The sequence below is a fragment of the Vanessa cardui genome, chromosome 3 (genome assembly GCF_905220365.1).
Source record: "Vanessa cardui chromosome 3, ilVanCard2.1, whole genome shotgun sequence".
NCBI lineage: Eukaryota > Metazoa > Arthropoda > Insecta > Lepidoptera > Nymphalidae > Vanessa > Vanessa cardui.
In genome coordinates, this window is record NC_061125.1 from 8,498,868 (window position 1) to 8,526,284 (window position 27,417).

The following is a 27,417-nucleotide window of genomic DNA, read 5'->3' on the forward strand; positions in this document are numbered from 1 at the left end:
TATAAAACCGAATACACACAGGACTTTTTTTGCAAAAAAAATAATACTAATAATATTTAATTTATTTATATATATTTATGATTAATTAACTATATTAAAATATATTATTATTTTTATAATAACCAATGATGTAAGTTTTTACAATTTCGTCAAGCTACCTGAATTGATCAACAAAATAAACTATATAATCGCGCCTTAATCATAAAAAAAATGTGTTCAGTAACCTTACCATCAGTAATTTCTAATAAATGGTCTGGAAAGGGCAATACGCGTGGGAAAAATGATTATTACTAGTGTTAGTAATATGTTAACAATTCTAACATATTTTATAGCAATCTTTATATGGTGTTGATGATATTGTAATAAAATATAACGTAATGGTTAATATAAATAAACACATAAGTATTTTAATAAGATAAATAATTTGTTGTCGGCTGCATTACTGAACTGTTTGTTTGTTTGAACGCTCTATTTTAAGAATATGACTGAAGTAAGTAAAAAAATCATCTATGATTTCACATAATATTCCTTGTACCATATTCAATTAATTACTTCATAAGATTATTATATGGATCCGCCGATTACTCTCCTCTTGATAACTTTTGCTGAATATTTCCGATATATCTTTGAGGATGTTGTTCGATGATGTTTCCTAAAATTGTCAAAGAGTATCATATGCTCATTTTGGGTTTATATTTAATTAATTAATTTAAATGACACGTTTCGACAGTTTTTTAACGTGGGTAGCCCACTTGGAGTAAAGCTGCGCTGTGAAACAAACGACCAAACTTGGTCTTGGACCTTGAAGAAAATGTTGTTTGGCAATTTTTGAAACATTAGGTATTTTTTTGGAAACATTAGATTGCTCATGACAATAATCGTAAATTAATATATTGTTCTGATGAAAGGTTTTGGGGCCTCCCATACTATCACTTGTGAATTACCAAGATTTGAATCTGAATTCTATTCCAATTTATATTCATACCAATTAGATGCACCTCTGACGAAATACTTATGTTATAATTACTCTATTTAGTCGTTTTTTCACATAAAATAAATATCAAACGAAATGTCAGATTGATATGTTGATAAAAAAGTGATTAATTCAAAATTAAGCTATTAAATGGAAATATCTAGAATATCCACGCCATATTTCTTAGACATATAAGTCTTAAACTCGTCTCACATATAAAATGACATGATGCTAATAATAAAGATGGAGTAATATTATACATCATGTTCTAATAAAAAAAAAGTGCAATAAAAATTCAAATTCTTACCAAAAAAACATCCGTAACACGAAAATGAGACATAATCGAACAATAACCATTAATATTCGAAACAGCGGATGAACCACTACACTAACCCAACCACGAACTTACTTAAAAACTATACTCAAGGACGCGCGCGGAGTAGGGAACGCGTTGTATAGCCAATACTAAATAAAACATCAGTCGCTAACGCATCGAAGATAGAAGCGTACGCGTCGCGTAAATAACTTAAACGAACATCGATAATTTAAACATTTAACGATATAGTTAAAACTTCAAACAAGTGATATTTCTAGTGCCGTTAACACATCTAAATATTCACATATAACCAAATTTTATGTAATCGTTATTAAAGGTTAAGCTCAGTGAAGGTACGAGTTCACCCTTATTGATAGGAATTCTTGTTTATATTGAACTTACTTAAACTACTTAGTTATTATAAATTTATGCTAAATTATTGTTGTAGATGTCCATTTAATGTCGATCAAATTAGCTTAAATAAAACAGAGGCATCGTTCTCGATGTTTAAATTTATACAATGCTTTTAAAATTAGATCAATTATAATATTTATGAATGAAATATCTATGACGAGTTGATTTATAATTTATGGCTGCATTAATGTGATCTATTTTTACATATTTTACTATTTTTTACTATAATTAATAACAGGTGTTAATTAATACAGAATATATGAATAGAGAACAAATCATTATACATTGTCTGTGATTATTTGTAACAGTAAACAACAACGCATCGTTTTTTTTTTCATTTTAAAATTAGTTGTTTGAATTTTTAGTTGCCAGAACTTTCCAGGTCATAAGTTCATATTGCAGATAACGGAGTGATGAAAATTTGACTGTTACTAATCAAGTGCGCGTAGTGTCAACATGGAACGTAAAGTTTTCTTATTTTGGTGCGCAACACTGATATGCTGTTTTGTTGCTAGTGCGAAGGTAAGAAATTTGACATTTGATTTCGCTTGAAAAAAATTCAAAACGGTCGCGGGGAACGAATTTGTAAGGATGTTTTTGGATTACTCTAGGAACATTGATAAGGAAATTTATTCGTGGGATCTAAATAGAATCTTGTATGTATGAAACTTTTTGTTTTAGATTATCTTAGATTATTAAACAAAAGATGTTTCCATGCGTATGTTATGTTGTTGATGCACTTTTGGGTACTTGTATTCGCTTTTATTGCTTCTCTACAATGTGACGTACGCTCCATCAGACTTATGAAGTTTATTATTATCAATCATGTGTTTATGTTAACTGATTACATTATACAAAGTTAACTCATACAAAATTGGAAAAATAACATTTCATCTAAATACATGGTCGTTTTACAGTCATTAAGCAGGTATCCCGATGCCCTTTTAATTTTTCATTTTGCAATACTTATTGACACATAATTTTTATCATGTTACTCATTGAATGTGAGAACTTTTGTTGTAAATTTATTCAGTTTCCAGTGACTGTTATTTATATTATTAGTGTTGTTATGTGCACTGGGTTTACCGGCAGTAAATGATACATGTTTTGTCTTAAAACATTACTTTGTCATATGTCCAAAGTTTGACGTATTTATAAATGAGATTAAAATTGCTCACCGCTAGTCGCTAGCAGAACTTTTTTACAACGTGAAACTTCATTGAAACTTCGTGACCCGATTTTGTTTTTCTTTTTGAGTCATTTCCGGCCTACAACGGTAGTTTTGATATTTTAAAGTTTTTCTTTTTAATACTTCACGATGAAAATATGCAATCAAATGAAACTGTTTATTTCAATATCACTGTTTCGAAAAAAAGTGCAGAATAAACGCAGTGTGAATATTTTTTCCCATTGTATCGTAATCAACTGCTCCAATTTCGTCTTTCTGATTTGATCGCTTTAAAATCGAATGAAATAGTATTTTTGTAGGAATTTATTACAGTTCGAATATTTACGAAGAAACTTTTCTTCATATTATCGATAATATAATATTATAAATTTGAAAGTAACTGTCTGTCTGTCTGTCGTTCTTTCACGATCAGACCAGTGAATCGAATTTGGTGAAATTTGTTATAAAGCAAACTTGAACTCAAACGAAGGACATAGGTTTTTTTTTTGCCTGATATATATGCTTACCGACCCCAAAAACGTGTGTAATATGTATGTAAAGGCCATTTGCTGAAAGTCAATATTCGTTTGCTAGTATTTTGGTTTGTTTTCATAAATAATTAAGATGGAAGCCCTTATGACGTATGAAGCAAGTTCTTATTACAAACGAGACACGTATCAACCGTTAACGCTCATTGAACATAATTACCATAAGATTGATTGCACTAACACTTATTATATACAGTTAGTATATAAATTAAGACCGTTGTGCTATGTTACATTCGTATCTGTAGGGTTGTCGTTTGATTAAAGAACGTGAAAAATATATATATAATTTTACTTGGTGGTATGGCATTGTGCAAGCCCGCCTGGGTAGGTACCACCCACTCATCAGATATTCTAAAGGGTGAGTGAGCCAGTGTAACTACAGGCACAAGGGACATAGCATCTTAGTTCCCAAGGTAGGTGGCGCATTGACGATGTAAGGAATAGTTAATATTTCTTACAGCGTCATTGTCTATGGGCGATAGTGACTATTTATCATCAGGTGGCCCATGTGCTCGTCCGCCAACGTATTTCATAAAAAAATATATATTGTTTTTATATTTATTGTTTGTTTTACTATTGTACTATGAGTGCCTTCGCTTCGTAACTTTTGCTTTAAATCACTGCGTATGGTTTCTTAATTAGTACACGGAAGAGTACGATCCCGCGAATAAGCGTGCATGACTGAATTCGTTAAATCTTCCTTACGGTACAAAGACACGACCCACAGCAAGGTCGAAGAAGTAAAATCAGCGAGCGATTTAAGTACTGCATCTGTAACAAAAACTTGCCTTTAGGAATTGTAAATTAAAATTTAATCACTGCAAATAGAGAAAATATTTTGTTTATTGTGTAGATTATCACTGCGTGTTATAAAACATAGCACCCCCCCCCCCCCCAAGTCTGTCTGTCTGTATGTTTGCGATAACCTCCAAAAGTATTGAACGGATTTTCATGCGATTTCACTAATGTTGAGGTATATAATTTATTTAGGATTTTGTGTAAATAAGTTGAAATAGAAAGACAATTTTTAAATAGGTTGGCAAAGAAACAAAAATATAATTCAAAGTAAAAATATAAAAAACTTATGTCCACCCGTGCGAAGCCGGAACGGGCTGCTAGTATATATTATTTATTAGAATTGAATTTTTCCCTAAGCAAATTAGTTCTTACGATAATGTAATTTGATAAAACTTATGTTAAAATGTATAGAAAATAAATGTAAAACAAACTGTTATTGCTAAAACCACACTTCGTATATATAATAGGTTAATACCTATCGTCACACGTTGCTTGTTTCACATTATTAATTCAATATTGTGAATGGCGAAACATAAATTGCATCTTGTGAATATTAGTAACCTATCTATCTATTCAGCTTATATTATTAGCTATTAAAATTGTTTTTATGTTATTAAATTTCAAATTAGCTAAATATATTACTTCCAAATCTTGTTAATATGACATTTTGATGTGACAGTACTAAAGACAAGGAAAGGTTATTTGTTGATGGTGAACGTCAACCATACAACTTCAGGCTACTGTATTATAGGGCTTGCACCAAGCAGTCTCACCTATTATGGTTTTGTTTGAATTGTGAGAAGTTTAATTCACCTCTAGGGACAAGGGATCTTAGTGCCTAAGCTTGATGGCGCATTGGCGATGTTTGTTTGTTACTATTTCTCACAGCACCATTATGTATGGTTGGTTAAAACCACTCATCAAGAGGAGGCAAATTAACCCACCTATCTGTGCAAAAATACTTCAAAGCACAATAAAAATATAGATTTGAAACGGCTGTAATGTGGTAGGTTAATTTTAATAGTAGAATATAGGACTACATTCAGAACCATGTAGAAAAATATAAAAAGTGTATGAGTAAATATTCGTTAGAATTTTGAATTCTTTTTTGACTGAGTAGTCTCACTAACTATTTAGGTGATGCATACATGATTCGTCTCTTAGACTCTTACTCGTCATTCTTGGGTTGATTCATTATGAAATACCATATAATGTCCGATAATTGGCTTGTTTGAAAACAGGATAAATATTGAAAAAACAAAGAATAATTGACTTCATTTATTAGGTTTGTATTAAAATCTTTTGCGTCTATCTTCGTAATAAAATCTTTTTCAATTTGATTCTGGTATTATAGTTAATAATAACGTGTTTTCGTAATTATGACGCAGTACTTATACGTTGAATAATATAAATATTGATTATATTTTTCGATATTCCATATAAAACAATCTATCTGTCAATATATATGTCGATTCGTTATCTATCTTTTGTTTTATAAAAAAAAAATCAACTTCATATCGTTCGCTCGAACGGAGTTTGGAGTTTATCGTTTGTAAGGAATAAATAACCAACTATAGCTGTTTTGTTGTTTCTTAGTTGTATGATGCATTGTTGTAAATTCTTCTTTACAATAACGACTAAAGATGAGACACGGAAATCAGTAACTATTTTCTTACACAAGATCTATTGGTAAGACAACTTATACATACAATTTGATTGATATGTGTCTCTGAGGTTACGTGTCATTGACCTCTGATAAAGAGATGGAACAACAAACAAGTATTATTTACATTAACCAAGATTTTATCTCGCAACCTCATTTATATTAGACTAAATATACGTCAAGGTTTGTTGCTTCTTATGACCTTCTAATAATCGGGATACATGGATTTTATATTAATGTAAATACAATTCCAGGAGATGGCCCAGTGGTTAGAATAGATGGCCCAGTGGTTAGACCGCGTGCATCTTAACCGATGATTGTGGATTCAAACCCAGGCAAGCACCACTTTATATATGTGCTTAATTTGTGTTATAATTCATCTCGTGCTCGGCGGTGAAGGAAAACATCACGAGGAAACCTGCATGTGTCTATTTTCATCGAAATTCTGCCAAATGTGCATTCCACCAACCCGCATTGGAACAGCTTGGTGGAATTTGTTCCAAGCCCTCTTCTTAATGGAAGAGGATACCTTATCTCAGCAGTGGAAAATTTACAGGCTGTTTCTAAATACAATTCAAATTTAGAATATTCAGTAATTGAAAAAATTGCTATATTAAATACAGTGAAGCGTAAAATTTAATAACAATAATGAAACGGAAATCTCTTTTTTATTAAAATCGTGAACAAAATTACTATAAAAACAAACTATAAACAAATATACCCCCTGTCTTACATTTCATAATTTAATATAATTGGTGGAATCCATGCGATAAATCGATTTTATTGCATTACGAAAATTATTATTACGAGAATAAATTACAAGTATTCAATTTAATGGTAAATTGAGAGTAACGCAAAAAAGTCATCTTCATAGCAATTTAATAGTATTTGGAATATTTAACATTAATTTATAAATTTTTGCAAACTAAATATTCATTGAAGTCAATAACTAATATAACTAATATAACTAATATAACACTAAATATAATAATAAAATAAGATACAATTAATCGAAAATATATACTTCTTATTCTTTACAAAAATAAATAACTATATAGGTGTATCAGAGGCTTTAAAAATACAGACGAATTGATAACCTCCTCCTTTTTGAAGTCGGTTGAAAATAACAAAAAAATATCGAATGACATAAAAAAGATACTACAATCGATTGCGCCTAAGTTATGGCCAAGCCTAGCAATAAAAATGTCTAGTAATTATTATCATTAACTAAAATAATATAATTTTTTTTTGTTTGTTAATAAACCACCTACTAATGATATAATAACCGTGCTTTGTATTACTTCCGCTAAAACCGACATAGAACAAATGTAATTACGATTAATAACATACTAAGTATAATAATACCATTTATAATCTACATCAATTTTATAACGAGACATTTGTATGTAGGATGTAATATTGAGAACTAATGATACAACTCTAAATAAATCCCCAGTAGAAAGCTACATTATTCGTAAGCGCTGTAAGGTATCAATTATATTGAGATCGTGACATTTTCTTAATGAATAATATGCACCCGTGCGAAGCCAGGGCGGTATGCTATAATAATAAATAATAAATATGAGACAACATCACATACATTACTCAGATCCCAATGTAAGTAGCTAAAGCACTTGTGTTATGGAAAATCAGAAGTAACGACGGTACCACAAACACCCAGACACAAGACAACATAGAAAACTAATGATAATCTACATCGACTCAGCCGGGAATCGAATCCAAGACCTCAGAGTGACGTACCCCTGAAAACCGGTGTACACACCACTCGACTACGGAGGTCGTCAAAGTATGCAAGTGCAATTTATTACTATTAAAGTCGCCACCATTTGTACTTCCTGTAAAAAAATAACGTCATGAATCTTAAAATGAAAGGTAAAAAATGAAAGGTTATTTTAATGACACGGAAGACTGAGAGGCAATACTTGGTTGCAACAAAGAGGTTACGGTATCTAATTGTTCTTTAGTCTATGATGATATTTGAAATGTGTGTCATAGACTTCCGCAGTGTCTGTTCGGAAGTTTATCAATGCATGCGTATATGCATGTAATACAATTGTACCAAGACATGTGTTTTGACATGAAACATTTGGATATACTTATAACTCAGCATTTTTCCTTCCACTGCTAGACGAAAGCCTCTCCTATAGAAGTTATAGAACACCACCGATCTTCCCGATTTTATACAGCCCGGATCCGACCCGGGCTTGACACTGTTTTTAAATGGTCCGTCATCTTTAGCTAGCAAGTATCGGCTCCTTTGTCAACCAAGTAATAATCAATCTTTGTTACACTTAACAAAATCGAACAGGTTTTTAAAATGTGTGTTAGGCTATCATCTGTTTTTCCATGACAATTATTTATACTGATTTCTCCCTGGTTTCGGTGACATTTCGGAAAGATGCTAAAGCTAGACAAAATGCGCAACTCTTCAGCTAAGGAGAAAGATTCGGAATTTATTGTAGTACGCTATTCCAAAACAGCCTAAGCGATTGTTACATTAGCGGTTAATATTATATCTTGTTAATATTTTTACATGCAATATGCGATTAATTTATTACCTTAGAAGCGCTTTTGATTGATTTAAATGAAATTTATTATAATAACTAAAACTGTCCTGAATTATTAAATATGGGATGAGGAGAAGAGTCTAACAATATCAAAACCTTTTCAGGCATTTTGAAATTGGAGTAAACTAACATATCTGCAGTACACATATATTCATATGCCTTGAAAATATTACGTTCCTGTTATGGGCAGTTATGTCAAAATGCTGCCATATTTTAATCTGTGTTTTGTGTCAACAAGAACAACGTGTTCTATCCAAAGAGTCATAATATAATCAAAATATTCTTCATTCAAGTAGGCTCATATGACTTACGAGATTAAATGTATGAAACATAATTGTAGGCATTAAAATATTGATGTAAGAAACTCGTATTATTCGAAACGTTCGTATGTAACACAATTATCATATTATGGACAGTTGTCGAGTAATTTTGATATTATGCTATTTGAAGTGATTTGAATTCTTGTTGGCACGATTTAATGTAAGGCTATATTTATACACAGTATAAAAATATTCAATGTACGTTTAAATATTGTATACAATGAAAATACGTATTTTTTTTATTGTATTAAGTTGTTACTCTCAACAATACTTAATTGAAAATTAAAAACAAACTTGTCGTAGTTTTATTTAATCTCATTCGAAAATTATAGTCAATGTTTTATTTAATAAAGTAATTACGAACTTTTCTAAAAGTATTGTATTTCAGTAAAGATTTTACGCAATTGTGTTCTTATAAGAGAGGATTTATTTCGAGTTAGATGGCGCCCCCCCCCCCAATCATTTAAAATTGAACGTTAAAATCACAAATGATATCAGTGTTGCCACGTCTAGCAATTAGACACACTATAAATGGAAAAGGCTTCAATGATGATGTAAATTTTTATGTGATTCGAAAAAAAAATTGCATGTTTATGGCATTTATCTACGGTTGACCGCAATTATGTAGTAATGCCACAAAAATAAAGATAATATGCGTAATTTTTGAATAGAAATATTGATATCTGTGCGACCCGTTCCTTAGCCTTTCTATTGAATAACAATTGGGACACATTCGTATTGCAGTTACATTTATAATAATAACTCTGGTGTTCTAGCGCTCTTTGTTTTTATATTTGATTAAAATAATATTTGACATTACACGTTGTGATCCATTTTTTTTATACAATCGTGACCGCGAAGACAAATGAAATCTAGCCTAATTATTGGATTGCGTGATTAGTACCTACTCAACTATGGCACAGAAAATTATGCTAATGTTTGTACTTAACGCACGAACGCAATGATTTAAGCGCCATCTTTTATAATCTGTATTGTACCATAGATATTTTAGATAACAATATTACGTTTTTTTTTTTAAATTAATCCCTAAACTAATTATGTTTCTTGACGTAGGTTCAATTAAAATAGCTTGTTGATATGTCCTTTCATATAACATAACTAATAGTTTTGTCTGCAGTTTCATTTGCATAATATTCTTTGGAATGATTAATCGTTGTGAACTTTATGAACACTGATAAAAAAATTAATTCCTATAATACCTGCGTGTCTATGTTCATCGCATCGCATGGAAACCATTAGAGTATAATTATCTCGATATTCAGGTCTAAGGTAAACAGACCATTGCGTATGCGTAGCGATAACATCCTCCAATTCGATCCTGACTTGTACCGTACTGCCAAAAACGATTTTAGTCAATGATGTTCTAGAAAACAGATATGTTATTAATGCGCAAAAAGTGAAGACTAGAAAACGTCCTAATTGGGACGTTTGCTTTAGTCGTTTTACATAGTATTACGTTATAATACATTATAATTACGTAGTAATTATTTTTAAGTAATTAAAACACCTAGTTGTCTCTTTTACTTATTGTATTTATCAAGCTATCTTTTTTACTTGTAACGAAATGTAAAATAAACGGTCCCCGGCGCGCCACACATTTTTCTGTTGTTTAGTATGGGTATAACATATCTGTTTATTTGAATATCATTGGATTTTAGTACAATTTTTACTATTTTATTTTGTGGCGGTTTGTTTGAAAATATATAATGCATTGTATTTAATCTCTATGCACAAAGATCGAGCGAACAAGGTAGCAGGACTGCTCTTTTACAATAGCAGAACATTAGTTACGTAACGTGGTCAAACTTACATAATAACAAACCGATTGTGTTTTGAAGTCCGAGACCTGAATGGGTACAATTTAGTCTTTGACATTAATCTTAATAAGTATGGTTTAATATTAACTTTCTTGTGCGTGATATTTAATATTTACATAATAGTAGATATACAAATAAGCTAGTAATTATAGTGTGTAGTAAATAAACAATTGAAGTTGAATTATTGCAAATGTTTATCGAAGAACAATATATTTGCTCTTGATAAACATTTATCTTAATAAACATTTACCATTCCTCACCTAATTGTGCAAGCCTTAAACAAAACCAAATATTTTTTAGGAATGTTAAGAATGTACCTAATATCGAGAAAGCACTTTTTATTGATCACTTCAATCCACAAGAATTCTGTGCAAAATGTAAGCCGCGTCGGTAAACTTTTTGTTTGAATTAAAAAACCGTGAGTATCGATAAATAAAAGACAGTTTCAAGTGTGTAATATTATATTTACACGTGTATTGTTAGTGAATTTTATTAGGATGTAAAGAAATTCATCATGTGATCATACGGATGTCACAACGATAGCTCACGGCGTAGATAGTGCAAGTATTTTGACACGATTTTGACATTACATTTCATAATAATATAATCTGTGATTATTTTTTCTATTATAATGTGACGGTCAGCGGACGTAAATGCCAATTTAAAAGACAATTTGACACAGTAATTGCTAGTGAGTGTGAGTGTTGATAAAATCTGTGTAAAATTTTTGTTTGAATAATTACTAATTAAAATAGTAATTGCTTGTTGATCTATACTGTTAATAGTTAATTACTATACTATAGCTAGATTGATTGGCTAAATGTCATGAAGCCTCGAATTTTAAAATTTCGAGATCGAAGTTGTGTTTGAAAACTGTGGTGTTCTTGTAATGTATAAATTATTTATTTATTTATTTAACCCATTACAACTTGTTTAGTGCTAATATTTACAGTAAATACATATAACATTTATTTTACATAGAAAAGTAACTCTAAGCAACTCAAGTTAAAAGCAAGACAAAAATGATTTCCAGCGAAGATCTGCTGATGTTTAGTATAAAATATAAAACGCCAAAATATAATTTAATATAAAATGTAAAAAAAGGCACGGATGTGTGGATGTTGTAAATTAAATTAAAAAAAAAAGCAACTCAAGTTCGATGGACATACCCTCCGTGCTAGTTGAACTGTATGACGGTAGGAGAAAAAAAATTAACGGTCGTGTAGAAATGATGTCCGTGGGACTACGCTCTCTCAATTCCATGTGCCATATCATATAAGATTGAAGTGTGCTTGTAATTGAATGCGATGCAAATGAAGAATTGCCTCCCGGGAATTGCGTACAACTTTTACGTGTTGCCGTTGCGTAAACATGTAGCATTTATTGGGAGGTTGTAAGGCTCCTTCCAATAAGTGCTTATAAAATGCAATAATTAGCTTCAAATAAGATGTCTGTAACCATCTTTTCGCCTTGTCTTCTTGAAAAGAGTTTAGTATAATTCGTTATTTTCCTTAATATATTGTATATGAAAAACAGAATGACTTTGTCTCTTAAAAATTATACAACGTTGACTCAGGATCATTTTCTTCGTAATATTATATTGTGGTTTTTAGTTTCTTAGTATACTTTGATACAATTAGATGATTGAATGGTAATAGTGGGGAAGACCATTTTTTCAAAATCATTCCTAGACCAATTGTTATTATTTCATCCTTGACATTATTTTGCGGCGCCATCAAAAAAATAATGCCATTGGCTAGGCCAAAATAATGGAAATTGATTGATTAATTATATGCTAAATAATTATATACTTAATAAATATGGGTTGCTTTAAAAACCTTTGACCTATGGTAATTATAATGTTTTTTAGTTGTACGAACATGCAACAGTTATAGATTTGAACTTATCTGAAACAGTTTCTGTTGATATCATATTGAGCTTATATAAACAAGTTATTAATTAAATTTTACGTATTTTAATTCGTAATCAAATCCTTTATTCCGTAATTATTATCCAATAAGGATTGTTAAAAGATATTGCCTTTGGATATATCTAATAATGTTATTCGATTTAACAATTTAACGCCAAAATCGAGACAAAAATTAAATTATAACTATATTCTAAATATATTTAACATTCATATATGCTAAATATATAAAGCTTACAAAATAAAGCAGTTTCATTAAAACGAGCTGCATAATATATAGTAAAGAATATTTCCAAAAAGTATGTTTAAATCACGAAATTATTTTAGTGAATTTTGAATGTATTATGACGTTATGTAAATCAAAATCATGAGGCGAACTGTTACGAAATAAATGCACATATTATCCATTATGAAATAAATTGCGTTTCACGGTTGCTTTTGGACACCAAATCGATGATCGACGATCGATTGAATGATATTCGTCACAGTATTATTGAACGCTTTGGGAGCTAAGATATCGATAATCGTTCATCTACCTCTTAAACCGGAATTAAATTGTAACACTTTTGTTGTAAATTCAAAATAAATAGCAAATCATCAACTAAGTAAGGTTTCTTTATATATTTTTATCTCAGTACCATAAAGTCGTAACTACTTAGTTTCTTATCGGTTCTTCTCAGTTGATCTTAATTTTAAAGGTGTTAGCTTTGTATAATATACAGGATAATTTGAATCAAAACTATCTTGGGTTCAGAATAAAGAAACTCAGAAGTCACTATATTCCACCATTTAGCTATAATGTTGTCAATGAAATATATATTTATATGCCTTGAAATCTACAAAAACAAAATCCATTTTTTTATAATCCATATAATGGCTTATAAATGTTTTTTAATAAAAGATTTATGTTTATTAATTGGCAAAGTTAACAATTATGAACATTCAAAGTTATATTAATTTAGCTTTAGTCAATCGGCAGTTTCGTGTTTTTTTTTATCTTAAGCCATTCTTACAATGAATACAAATTGTTATTGAAACATCACTCTGATTTAGTTTGATGATTTCCAAAAATTCAATTTCACGGTGTTCATTCAAATTAAACGATGAATAGTTTTGATTAAACAGGAAATATATTTTTTGTATTAAATATATCTTTACATGTTTAATTGTCATAGCAATGACTATTATAATATGAACATCGTGATCTATCGTGTACAATGATCAATTTTGAATATAAATTACTTTTTTTATTTACAATAATATTTAGTCCACGTAATCAATACTTGATGACCGATAGAGGCAGCAGTCGTTCTACCGTCGTCTTTTCTTAAAGAGTATAAGAATTTTTTAATTAATTATATTCAAAAAATTGCAATGTTAAAGGTAATGGTATACTAAGCAGATATCATTGTCTATTATTGTATTTATATACATATAATACATACATTACATTTATAATTATAATTATTTGCTGCGTCTCATATGAAAGCGATTCGTCCCAATTTCGCACGGGTACAATATTGGAACTTACTACAGCATATGTCTATATATTTTAAATCTGTAATATCTTCGAAAATGTTCATTTAAATGAAATGCTGTAAATGAGCATATTGATCTATACCTATGTCCCTAATTGTATAAGAATTAATGCTGTATTGCTTAAAAAGCTTCGAAAATAAGCCATCGTTTCTCGTAAAAAGTAAAGGATAAAAATGGTTATTGTGAGTTATCCCTAGGAGATAGATATATAGGTACCATTGCTTTATTGAAGACCTTTTTTATTTTATTTATTTGAATGGCACATCAACAGTACATACATTAAACACTTAAAATTAAACATATAAAATTGACACTTATCTGATGTATGTACCAATTACAGACGTACACAGCACTGCTGAAGATTACTGTCTAGCTGGTTAATAATAATACTTAACTATTGAGATTACAAAAATATTACAAAAAAAATACAGATAACAAAAGAAGAAAGAATGTCACATAACAAGCAAAATAAACTACTAGAGCTAAGTTTTACTACCAGAACTTGACAAAACATCACAAATTTTTCGCTTAAACTTCGGCATGGAATCGGAAAACACATCAATATTTTGTGTTAATGCACACAAATCGTTATACTGGCCACATATTCTATTTATCGGGGAATATTTAGAAACATTTTAAGATGTAAAAATGTGTTTTTATTCACGACGCCACTATAAAAGCCTCTAAAATAATCAGTGTTTCTGTATGATATTGCATATGTATTATACATATAAACCTTGCTCTCGAATCAATCTATCTATTGAAATATCAGTTATGTAATTTTAAAGATCTCAGCATACAGAGAGACATAGAGCGTTCTTAAACTGTAAGGTAGACATAAGCTTTTAGGCTTTGTTTTATATTATTTTTCTTGGAGTAAGTAGAATACGATTAGGTTTTGTTACATTAAATTGCATAAAATAATTAACTAAAAAGGATTTTTGTATATTTTATTGGTCAGACACTTATGCAGTAATCAATTGACTCAATTTTATCGGTACGAAGTCGGGACCTATATACTTACGACTGTTTTTACATTTGTAAATATACGTAATTCATGAATTTTAATGATTTTTTAGGTAAATAAGAACGTGTTTCTTTGCTAAAAAAACAAATCAATACTACATCAGTGACTGACCTTTAAAACGTTTTATTTGTAGACATTACGCGGATTTTCGTTAGATTCATCTCAACGCAGTCACGATGTAGACTTGTGTCCCTGTATTGTATAGAAATCATCTGTAAAAGTTACAATAAACGGAACTACAAACTTACTTGGTGGCAGGCCCTTGTGCAAGCCCGTCTGGGTAGGTACTACCCACTCATCAATTATTCTATCGCCAAATAACAGTACTTACTCAGTATTGTTGTGTTCGGCTTGAAGGGTGAGTGAGCTAGTGTAACTACAGGCTCAAGGGACATAACATCTTCGTTCCCAAGGTTGGTGGCACATTGACGATGTAAGGAATAGTTAATATTTCTTACAGCGTCATTGTCAATGGGTGATGGTGACCACTTACCATCAGGTGGCCCATATGCTCGTCCGCCAACCTATACCATATAAAAAACAAAGTGTTTTTTTATAATAATTAGGTACTTATTAGAAAAGCCAATGACAGTTGTCTATATTCAATTAAGATGTAAACGTTATATGCAATATATAAATAAGAAATATATTAAAAACCATTTCTTTTTCATTTTGTATTACCTACATAAGTTCATAAATATAACGAAGGTACAATACGTTTTCATTGAACCGTTCAAAGACCGAAATAGAAAATACATTAAGAACTCATAAATAATTACTATTTCCAAATATAAATATTTTATTCAATAGTTAATTTTGTGTTGCAAAATGCGTTTGCACACAACAACGCCAAATAACACTGAAGTCGTTAACTCGCCAATATTAACATATATATAAAAATAACGATCACGTCTTGTGTATTTAATGCTCTATTGATTGATTTTAGTATTTATTTAGTTATTAGATGAATATTAAAAACAAAAAAAGACCTTCGACGATGGATTTTTAAATATTAGAATACTGAAATATTCATTATTTTATCCATTACTTGTTAAGGCTTTGTCTAGGGTTTCTTTGCGACAAAACTAAATTTCAGCATCATTCCTTAAATAACATTTCCACCACCACCAAAAATAATAACAATCACAACTTATTTATAAAACAACAACAACAACAGCCTGTAAATTCCCACTGCGGGGCTAAAGGCCTCCTCTCCCTTTGAGGAGAAGGTTTGGAACATATTCCACCACGCTGTTCCAATGCGGGTTGGTGGAATGCACATGTGGCAGAATTTCTATGAAATTTGTCACATGCAGGTTTCCACGCGATGTTTTCCTTCACCGCGGAGCACGAGATAAATTATAAAGACAAATTAAGCACATGAATCAGTGGTGCTTGCCTGGGTTTGAACCCGCAATCATCGGTTAAGATGCACGCGTTCTAACCACTGGGCCATCTCGACTCGACTCGACTTATTTATACGTAAACTGGTAAATCTTTTTGGCCATACCTACCTGAGTCGTATACAGAAATTGCGGTTTTAAAAAGCGCCGACATCCATTAAATTTATAACGAAACTTCGCGATTTTTCTATCCTGACAGTATTTCGGACACATCTTAAGGATATTTCTTAGTCCCAATATATATTTAAAAGGTTATTTATATTCGTCGTTCTTTACCTGAAGACAATATTTAAATAATGGAATAAATCAAACAGTTTCAGTACTTTCACATGTATTTTTATTGAATAAAATAAATAATAGTAACAGCCTAAAAGTTTCCCACCGCTGACTACAACCTCTCCTTTTGAGGAGCAGTTTAGAACATATAGTTAGTGGTAATAGAAGGGTTAGTGGATTTACATGTGGCAGAATTTCGAGATGAAGCGTAGTTATGTAGTACTACTTGGAAGCTGAATGGTACCCTTTAGGACACGTTAAGTATCATTGTGTTGTTTTGTATTAATAGTATTGTAGTTAGTGAGTAGTTATGGTTGGTTAATATGTTTTTATTTTTGTTGTTTTTCTTTTTTTTTTGTTTTATTTTTTTTTATAATTTTTATTCTTTTATTATGTGTGTTTATTTTTTAATGTGTCTAAATAAACATTTCTTTCTTTCTTTCTTTCTAATCACCATCAGCCAGCCACATCAATAGTTACTGACGTAATTACTTTTTTCCTTAGCTGAAAAAAAAATTACCAACTTTCTCATTTTTTAAATAAGTCCAATCCTAAAGTATCTCCTTCGACATTATCATCGGAAATTGTTCAGATTTTACAATAAATATTTATCAATTACAGTTTTGAGGTATTTCACGCTGTTAAGTTTATCTCATTGATTAACCTAAACCTATTATCTAATAAATAAAGAGGGGGACATTATGAGATGAAAATTACGTAGTCAGTTCCTCTGTTTTTGCGATCGATTGTCAAGATTCTAAGAATCTTGTGTTTTATGCATTTCTTGTGCGATAAATTAACAATACCTCGTAATATGTTCACAGGTATGTTGTTATTAAAGATAAGTATAGTGTAATTTTGCATTGTGTTTTTTTTTTTTCGTTAGTAAAAGTACAAAATGTCTGATGATCTCCTATTCTTCCATACCTCTCTCCATTAAATTTAAAACATACATTTTTTATGGAAGCTCACGATGTAACATAAACCTATATTCTACATTTCAGCTTTCTTAGACTCAGTGGTTTTTGTTTCGTTTTTAAAGTTAGATAACTAACGGTTTTATAAATGTACATTATGTTCTTTACTTAAAAAAGAATCATCAAAATAGGATTTTCATTCCTGCACAAGGAATCAAATTAATATATAAGCATCGCTAAATGTACCTACTACTATATTACTTTTTCTTAATAAATAAAACAAATACCTCATTAAATCGTCTTATATGATCTCCTTATTAAAAACAATAAAAATTGTGACCTCTCTTGGTAAAAAAAGCGGTTAGATGTAAATTGTTTCCAATACGCGAGTGAGAGTGTTTGGCAGTGGGTCAAGTTTTGACCCTTGTTGGTTGACCTAGTGTGTTTTTTACAACTATGCTTTGAATAAAAATATTTATTAATAATTGCTTGAAAAACAGATTTTAATGTCCCTTACTGGATATACTGAGCTAAGATGGCCCAGTGGTTAGAACGCGTGCATCTTAGCCGATGATTGCGGGTTCAATGCGTTGGCCTTATCTCTGCAGTGGGAAATTTACAGACTGTTACTTTACTTTTACTGGATTGAGCTTCTCGTGGTGTAAGGTTTACAGTATATTCCATCTAGCCGCTCCAATGGGGGTTGGTGGCTTAATATTTAGTATTACATAAAAAACCTGTCACATACAAAAAAAATGTTTTCAATTCTAGTATCTTCTGTTCGATAAAAGTTGGATTCCTCACGAATTCGGTATTGGTGGTCATTTGATCCAACAACCCGCATTGGAACAGCGTTGTGGAATATGTTCCAAACTTTCTCCTCAAAGGGAGATGAGGTCATGGCCCAGCAGCGGGAAATTTACAGGCTGTTGTTGATTATTTTATCAAGTAGAAACAAAAATATTGTCCGGGACTAAAGTTTGAACCTATAGTTAACCTATTCAACTTCTTTAAGCAAAAAATAACAATTTCTTAAAACTGGACATAATTTTAATCATGGAGAAAAATAATTTTTCGAGGTTACTTATTAACTTTCAATATCCAATTGGCTTTATGAAGCAGTCTTTGAAAGACGCTAAAATTCGTTTCCCCCCAAAACAAACACTTTAATTTGCACTTACAATTGATAAATATTGTGTTTATTATTTTTCTAATCGTATACATATATTCCTTCCTAGTTTTTGTTCATTCATTGAAATGAATATCTTAACCACAAACTACTATTGTATAAGATTTACGTATTTTGGGCTCATATAAGGATGTAAGAAAAAATGTTAATAATATTCTGTATAATTTCAAGCAAAAGTCAGCAGAAACCAGTTTCAAGGAGGTAATAACTTGCACACGGTTTCTGAAGTGTGTTAGTATAGTAAATTCCTTATATAACTTTGTTATACTAAATCAAATACTAACATATTTAGAGATGAGCTCACTCTTGTTATAAGCCTACTTGATTGTAATATATTTGACGACACATTTTCTTTTATGGAAAACGTGGGTTTTGCAAAATGAATTCGTTTCAAATATTAAACATATTATATAATGATATGGTGTTAATGGTTTCGATGATTTAATTGGTTATGTATATAATAATGAATACCGCAAGAAAGAAATGAGAGAGATGATAAATAATTAAATAACACATATATATTTCAAAGTTAAAAAATACAGTCTGGAAATGTACCATCGCTGTTCAAAGGTCGGCTGTTATCATTCTGCTGCTATCAGATTGTAGGGAAAATTTGTTGGTTATTTTATTGCTGTTCTAATAACAACTTTATTAGAACAGCAATTAAAGCAAACAGCAATTAAAGTAATATAAATGAATTACACAAAACACTATTTCAGTAAGTACGAGATTTTTGAATACACTCGAAGACTAATGAATGCGTCTTGATGTCTTATGTCAAACATAATAAATAAATATACACTCTATAAGGATACTGTAGACCTGCGTTAAGAACGGATCTTAAATTTAAGTCAAATCATATCAAATCAAAATAAACTTTATTCAAGTAGGCTTTTACAAGCACTTTTGAATCGTCATTTTACAACCAAGTGAAGCTACCACCGGTTCGGAAATTAGATTGTACCGAGAAAAACCGGCAAGAAACTTTACTCTTTTTTAACATTTAAAAATACAAAGTCATGTTAGTTACAATATTTAAATTAATATATCCTGCGTGGAAGTCAATAGATATTATCTCCACGCTTTTTTATCATCTATAAAGATAATGCGGGTAAAGCAGCAGGCTCAGCTAGTAAAATATAAAATGAAGTTTATATTATTAATATTCTTGCATGATTTCGTGTTGTGTCGCATTTCAGATAAAGAGAAAAAAAATATGTCGCTTACCACATATCGACTTTTTGATAATTTTGATAATTCGATACATGGATAACAAATCTTAATGGTCTTTCACGACTCATGAATCATTTTACAATGAATCACGTGTCGTCTGTGGGTAGACATCTAACAATGTCGTCCGGAACGAGTTTCAATTTATTGGTTTTAGTAGATGAGATTTAAGTTTTAGACATTTATTTATAATTATTCAAATATTTGACCTTGGGTACTCCTGTGTCTGTTAATGAGCCATTAACGGACGAGGTTGAATATAATGAATTAATGCTACTAAAATGTTCACTTAAAAGGATATCATATGTAAGCTTTTGGTATAGTCGTAATTATAATATATATAATAGTAAATACATATAATATATTGGCAATTACAATTAGCGTACTGACGTGAATATTGTAATCCAAATATGTCAGAACGATGTGTATCTTGTGAGTTAACATAACGATCATAAATTCAGTAACCCATTTATAACATTAGATTAACCAGGCTATGTTATACAGGACAAAAAAATGTCAAAGAATAGTTTTTTCTTTAGTTCCGGTTTAAAGTATGATTGGGTCATTGTATTTATAAGCACAAGGGACATAACATCTTAGTTCAGAAGGCTGATAGTTCATTGGCGATGTGTGAAATGGTTGAAACTTCTCACGGCGGCAAAGTGGGTGACCAGTGATCACAGGCCCATTTGTCCGTCCGCCTACCTGTAATAAATATATTTTTGTGACGTGGTCATTAAAAAGATCCTTCTGTGACAAAAAGAACAAAATCAGAATATTTATTAGGTACCTATTTATAATATCATCACTACATATTATAAAACAAGGTCCCCGGTCGCGTCTCTCTGTCTATATCTTCGCGATAAACTCCAAAATTACTCAACAAACTTTCATTCGGTTTTCACTAAAAGACAAAGGGATTTATAAGAAAAGTTTTGGTAAATAATTTATTATGATTTTTGTGTAAATAAATTAAAATATAACGACAATTGTTATACGTGTCGTAAAAAAAACAATAAAAAATAAATAAATAAAAGGTGCGAAGCCGGTATAGGCTGCTAGCTAACTACATTTTCAAGATTCACCGAAAATCCTCGGAGATAACGTGTCGTTTTGTTTTCTTTACAATCTTTATGCTGCAGAATTTTTATTATGCTATTTATAATAAAAACACACAAACCTAATTAAGGCGAAACTTAGTGACATTTTTTAATTAAACAACTCGCAATGAACTGCATAAATTATACTAATATATATATACTAATATAATAATACTATAAGGAGGAAAATTTTGTTTGTTTGTTAGTAATAAATATACACAAAAACTACTGGATCGATTTCAAAAATTCTTTCACTATGTGAAGGCTATGTTTATTCATGAGTAACATAGGCTAAATTTTATTTTGGAAAAAATAGGGTAGATGTAAAAAAGCTTTTGAGATACGCACTACTGTCACAAATCGCGGTCAAAAGCTACTAAATTATATTTTCAATGATCCGTAAGAGCATAATATTAATATTATGCTTCAATATTTCATTCATAACTAATATATTTTTCTACATTCATTTCGTTCCATGGCCATTCATTTCATCGCTCATTCAATCAAATGAATCTCTATGCTGTTAAAAGTCAGACGGAGTTGTTAATAATTTATAAATATTTTAAAATAAATTGTAATACTGATGTTTAATGTTAATGATCGCATAATGGAACTCATCATAATTTAATCACAGAGATGTATTCACAAATCCGTAGTGAAGTTTGATAGAATAACCTCTTTCTTCCATATTTGTAGTAGATCTATTGAAAGGTTGATACTCTACTATAACTGTAGAATACTATAAATTTGATAAATTATAATCGATTTTTTATTTATTATGTTATTTATATATACATTTTACACTTTATTTCTTTACATTAGTTATTGTATACAGGTTCTGATTGTATACGCATCTTAATATAATTTTAATACAGTTGAAAGATCTGTGTTACAAATTTATTGTGTGTATAATTGGAATACCATATGTCAAAAAATGTAGAAACTGTTGCCTTGTATAGAATATACAAATTAGTAATTAAAAGTAATCAAAAAACCCACTATGGAATAAGTGCGCCTACGTCAGTTTTAATATGGTAGGTATCCATTACTGGGTTACGATAGATTTGGTGACCGAGCTTAAGATACTGACTGTTCATTTAAAAAAGTGTTTTAAAGTTCAAGGTAAATCATGACAAAATAAGCAAAGTCAGATTATTTTTAAAGTATATAAAAATAAAATTTGATAGTATGCTCTTGGAAAAGACATGATGCTCCTTAAAAAAAAATTGTCAATGAATTTAAAAAAAAACTTGATAAATTATTATAATGTACACTTTTTAGTCTGTGACATTAAATTTTTATGTTATCTGTAGTACGCAATGTGTATGTACGAAATCAATATTTGCTTATGTCAAAAAGTGCTCTATTAGGCTGTATGGTTACCTCCATGTGTCCTCTAAAATGTAGTCTATGAAAGAAAAAATATGTGGAATGTACAATCTAATGGCCTATAATTTTTATTTATTCAAATTTCGTAACAATAGCTTTTTTTTTCACAATCCTCAGAAGGATATTCAAACCAATAAATAACCTAAGTTTTATTTAAAAGATAACACAATTCGAATGTAAATCATTTGCGTGGGTGTCAACAAGAGCAATTTATTTCAAAACTTTTACGATTTAATTTACTTAGAAAATAGAATTATAATATCTATCACAATAATATCATGGACATGTGTTGTTTGTCTGTTTGTTTTATTTTCCACAAAAAGTAAGAAGTAAGAATTAAAAAATCATATCGACGTTTAACTGTTAACAGAATATATATGCTTATAAGAAGCTAACTAATATTAAAATCATTTTATTACTAATACTTGTAGGTAAGTTATAAAATTGAAACTGTGTTTACTTTATATTCATTAATTATCATGCAAGACGTTCCATTTATCAGTAACTCATCGAAATTTGCATTAAAACTAGTTTTGAAGCGCAACTACTTTGTCATTTACTGGGTCGTCTAGAATCTACATTCCGAGGCGCAGGTATCTTCACATAGAACTAATATTGCAGTCTAATGTCCAATATAGCTTATTATAATGGAAGTAAGAAAAAATAATTATTATAATCTTTGATTAACACATTTCATGCGATTTGTTAATATGGTCAGTCAGCTATACTATGCAAGTGCACAGTATAGCTGACCATATGGACTTGCGAAAGGCCCACTGTTGATAACCAACTTACGATGGTACGCTATTTGACGTGTATCGTTAAAATGTTAAAATTATTTATGGTCAAAGTCGCATATCACCTCCTGACATTTCACGATCGTGTTCTGTTGTTAATTTCGAATATCTTCTTACATGACAGCTTTACTGATAAGAGCAAAAAGTTTTTACCAATGGAATTAAAAAGGTTGTTTCTTTAACAGCCGGTAGACAGTTTTAACTATCCAAATGAATATTGAGGTTGTGAATGATTTCTCCAATTAATTTTAGTCAATGCAATAAAACCTTTATGGTGGAATCATTTTGTTAACATGGTAATAAAATTTAAAGAAGCATTTACGCAGAATAGAATGTGTTGTAGTACCGTTCGTAGGTCAGTTGTCTTTAAACCTTGTGACAAGTCCGGGTAGAAACTACAGGTTGTTTATGTTGTTAGAAAATGCATAGAAATTGTGTATCTATTATTTAAAATACGATATAAATACGTCATATTATTTCGAATGTAGAATGTCAGCTAAAGTTAATTAGTTAAGTAATTGATATATTATAATTTTTACCGTCAAATAAAACTGAATGTGAATTATTTTCTGCATATAGTCGGATGCACTGTATAGTATTTAATTTTTCTATCGAATCTAAATTCCGAACTGTTTGATTTACGATTAAATCAAATCTTAAGATGACGATTTAAACTTGAATAAATTAGGTTTTAATTTAGTTTTGTATCTATTTATATTTCTAAGATGATTTGCCAGCCGTCTTATTGGATACGGTTCGTTGGAATATGTATATTGATATAGATAAGTTTACATATGTATACCTCTACTTATACATATGTACAAGTATATAATGTACTTAAAAATAATTCAATTTAAGCATATATACTTTTATAACATGTCTTCTTTTAAAATACATGTTTTCGTAAATAGGTGATAAATTATTTTTCACACCTTTGCATCGTCTTTTAATGCCTGTTATGAGTTTTCAGTCAAAAATCCGTAAAATATATGTACATAACTCATGTACTCATAACATATGATATAAAATAATCTGTAGTTTTAGTCAACAGCGCACTAAATGCTCATCTCAACATCTTTAGTATAAATCTATTTTAATGTAAAACAAACATAAATGATACTTTGATTTACAAGTAAACAAGTTATAAGACGGGTTTGAATCATGAAATGATATTTGTTGAATACCAGTGCGATTAAAAGATCTTTGTTTAGATTCTATGCGACATCGGAGAACTTACACAAATATTAGTCATTCGTTCATATCTTTAATGAGTAACAGTATGATATTAAGACTTGAGATTTAATTCCTTTATGTACTGTATGCATTAAAGTACGGAGTTAACATATTTTCTGTTATATATCTAGACCGCATTTTAAACAATGTCCTCAACGAAATTCTCCATTTTATATGACTTGGCGAAATTATTATATTTATTCAATGAAAAATAGGATAAGAAAACACAGTTATTTATAATTTCATAATATAACTTTACTTGCATCAATTATTTATTATTGTCATCTTGTACAGCCTGTAAATTTCCCATTGTTGGGCTGGCTCCTCTCTCTTTGAGGAGAATGTTAGGAATATTTCACTTTGCTGGTCCAATGTGTTTTCGTGGATTCAAAAGTGGCACAATTTCATTGAAATTAAACACAGTTTTCTCACGATGTTTTACTTCACTGCCGAACACAAGATGAATTATAAACACTTATTAGACACTTGAAAATTCAGTGGTACCTGCAAGAAGTTTTGATGTAATTTTGTGTAAAACAAATGACGGGAGGATCTTGTAAAAATTGGGTAGTATAAGTATATACGAGTTGAACTAATTAAGCAATTCTTTCATAACGTAACCTAATGAATTCAATGGGGCAGATGCATCTTGATTGAAAGCTTGTTTGTTTTCTATTCAGTATTACCGGCCATTGTCTCAGTATTGCATACGTTCAAAGTATTTTTTGTTTCGCTGTTACATATGACTGAGGTTTTCGCCATTTACTCTTTGTCTGTATAATTATGTGAAATTTTGTTAATTTATGTACTACAACATAGTTGAGCAAAATTCACGTGGTTTCATTTGATTAGCTTAATTTATACAGCATCTTGCTTTCTTATCTTCATTATCTCTGCTCTGCTCTTATATTATTGTGTCGTAATTTTTATTCAAGATAAAAAAAAAATCGTAATTAAAGCCATGTTTTCGAAAATCATCTTGAGAATTAATTAATTTTTTAATTCGATTTTTATTGTTATTTTATGTATAATTATATATTTAAGAGAATATTTTATTGGTATTTTAATATAAGGATACCTTTTCTACATTTTTTTTTTCATTTAATCGAATTTCAGGCGGCTTTCCAAAGCGGCGTTAAAATTAAAATATTAATGATTCAAAACACTTAATTCTAAACTCAACTTCAATAAAATATATTCAACTTAACGTTCTAATTTCTGGGTTATATATTCCCCAATAGAAGAAGTAAGCAAGTAAGTAACAACAATAGCCTGTAAATTCCCACTGCTGGGCTAAAGGCCTCTTCTCCTTTAGAGGAGAAGGTTTGGAACATATTCCACCACGCTGTTCTAATGCGGGTTGTTGGAATACACATGTGGCAGAATTTCTATGAAATTTGACACATGCAGGTTTCCTCACGATGTTTTCCTTCACCGCCGAATACGAGATGAATTATAAAGACAAATTAAGCACATGAATCAGCGGTGCTTGCCTGGGTTTGAACCCGCAATCATCGGTTAAGATGCACGCGTTCTAATCACTGGGCCATCTCGACCCCACATCCGACGACATATGTGTCATCCATTGTGTTAATTTGGCTAAAGTTTTAGCTAATCATCTTAAACCATAATTGGTTAATATACATTATGAAGTTCTTGAATTGAATTGGCGAATCTCAAGGTCAGGTAATTATAGTTTTTATTAATTCATATATTATTTATCGTTCATTCCACTTATAACAATAATTCATATAACTCCAGGAAACACTGCATATTATTAATGTGACAAGGTGATAAAGACAGGAAGTTTATTTGTGGAAGCTTAAAAACGTTTGTTTAAGTAAGCACTTTATCTTAATTAAATCATACGGAAGTAGTAGCTGATAAGCTAAATTTTGCTTTCAACAAATTTAATTATGTTCATAATATTTAAAAATATATGTTTACTAAATAAATATAAAAACTTAATAATACTTTCTTGGTTGTATCGTTAAACTAATATTATCATTATTGATTAGGTACGATGCCATAATAGCAAAATGAAAATTATTATATATTGTCCTATATTTCTATATTTTTTACAATTTTGTAACTTTTATTCGTACTTTACTTTTATAAAATTAATCATCTGTGTAAAATGTATTGTTTAGCATTGTTGTGCTAACCGTAAATTAAGGTTAACGAAACAGGTGACACATAAGGTAACATGTCCCAATGTTGGGCAAAAGCTTTCTCTCTTCTCGAGGAGAAGATTTGGATTTTATTTTGGTTCTAACGTAGCGCCAATGCATAATGGTGGTACTGTGATAGATTCCCTCGTGACATTTTCGTTCACCACAAAACAAGAGATGATTTATAGACATATATTATTTATATTAGACTCGTCAGGTGTTTGCCTCCCATTATTTGATATGGAATAATGTTCTTACTTACATAGTTAATTGTTTAATTGAAATCCATCATTTTTATTTCTTGAGCTCCTAATGTACAATACACTGTGAGAGCTATATACCATCTACTACGTAACCTATGACTTATTAACTCTGAAACATCAAGCTAACGAAATTATAGGACTCGTATAAGAAAAGACAGCTCATCACCCACTTTACCAATTCTAACTGTTCCTTATTTTGGAATTGATCTCGTGTTTACGTAAGCATCTCGTGACTGTATTACGAACGGAAGGCGTTACGGATAATGACCGGTTACTGGTATATAGAGCAGGTCGGCTGATTGTAGAAAATGACCGACAAATCTTCCGTAA

The 27,417-nt window shown here is 30.3% G+C and overlaps 1 protein-coding gene across 5 annotated transcripts in view; it reads left to right on the top strand.

The window, feature by feature from the left end:
- The first annotated feature begins 1,430 nt into the window (after positions 1–1,430).
- Positions 1,431–27,417, top strand: part of LOC124543576 — a 58,731-nt gene continuing 32,744 nt past the window's right edge. Inside the window, exons 1-2 of one of the 5 annotated variants that reach the window (XM_047121817.1) lie at positions 1,431–1,642; positions 2,053–2,225. In XM_047121817.1, coding sequence (XP_046977773.1) covers positions 2,160–2,225 — 66 coding nt within the window. In that variant the 5' untranslated portion in view covers positions 1,431–1,642; positions 2,053–2,159. The remainder of the gene's footprint in view (positions 1,643–2,052; positions 2,226–27,417) is intronic. The other 4 variants (XM_047121815.1, XM_047121818.1, XM_047121819.1 and 1 more) reach the window with 4 other exon arrangements.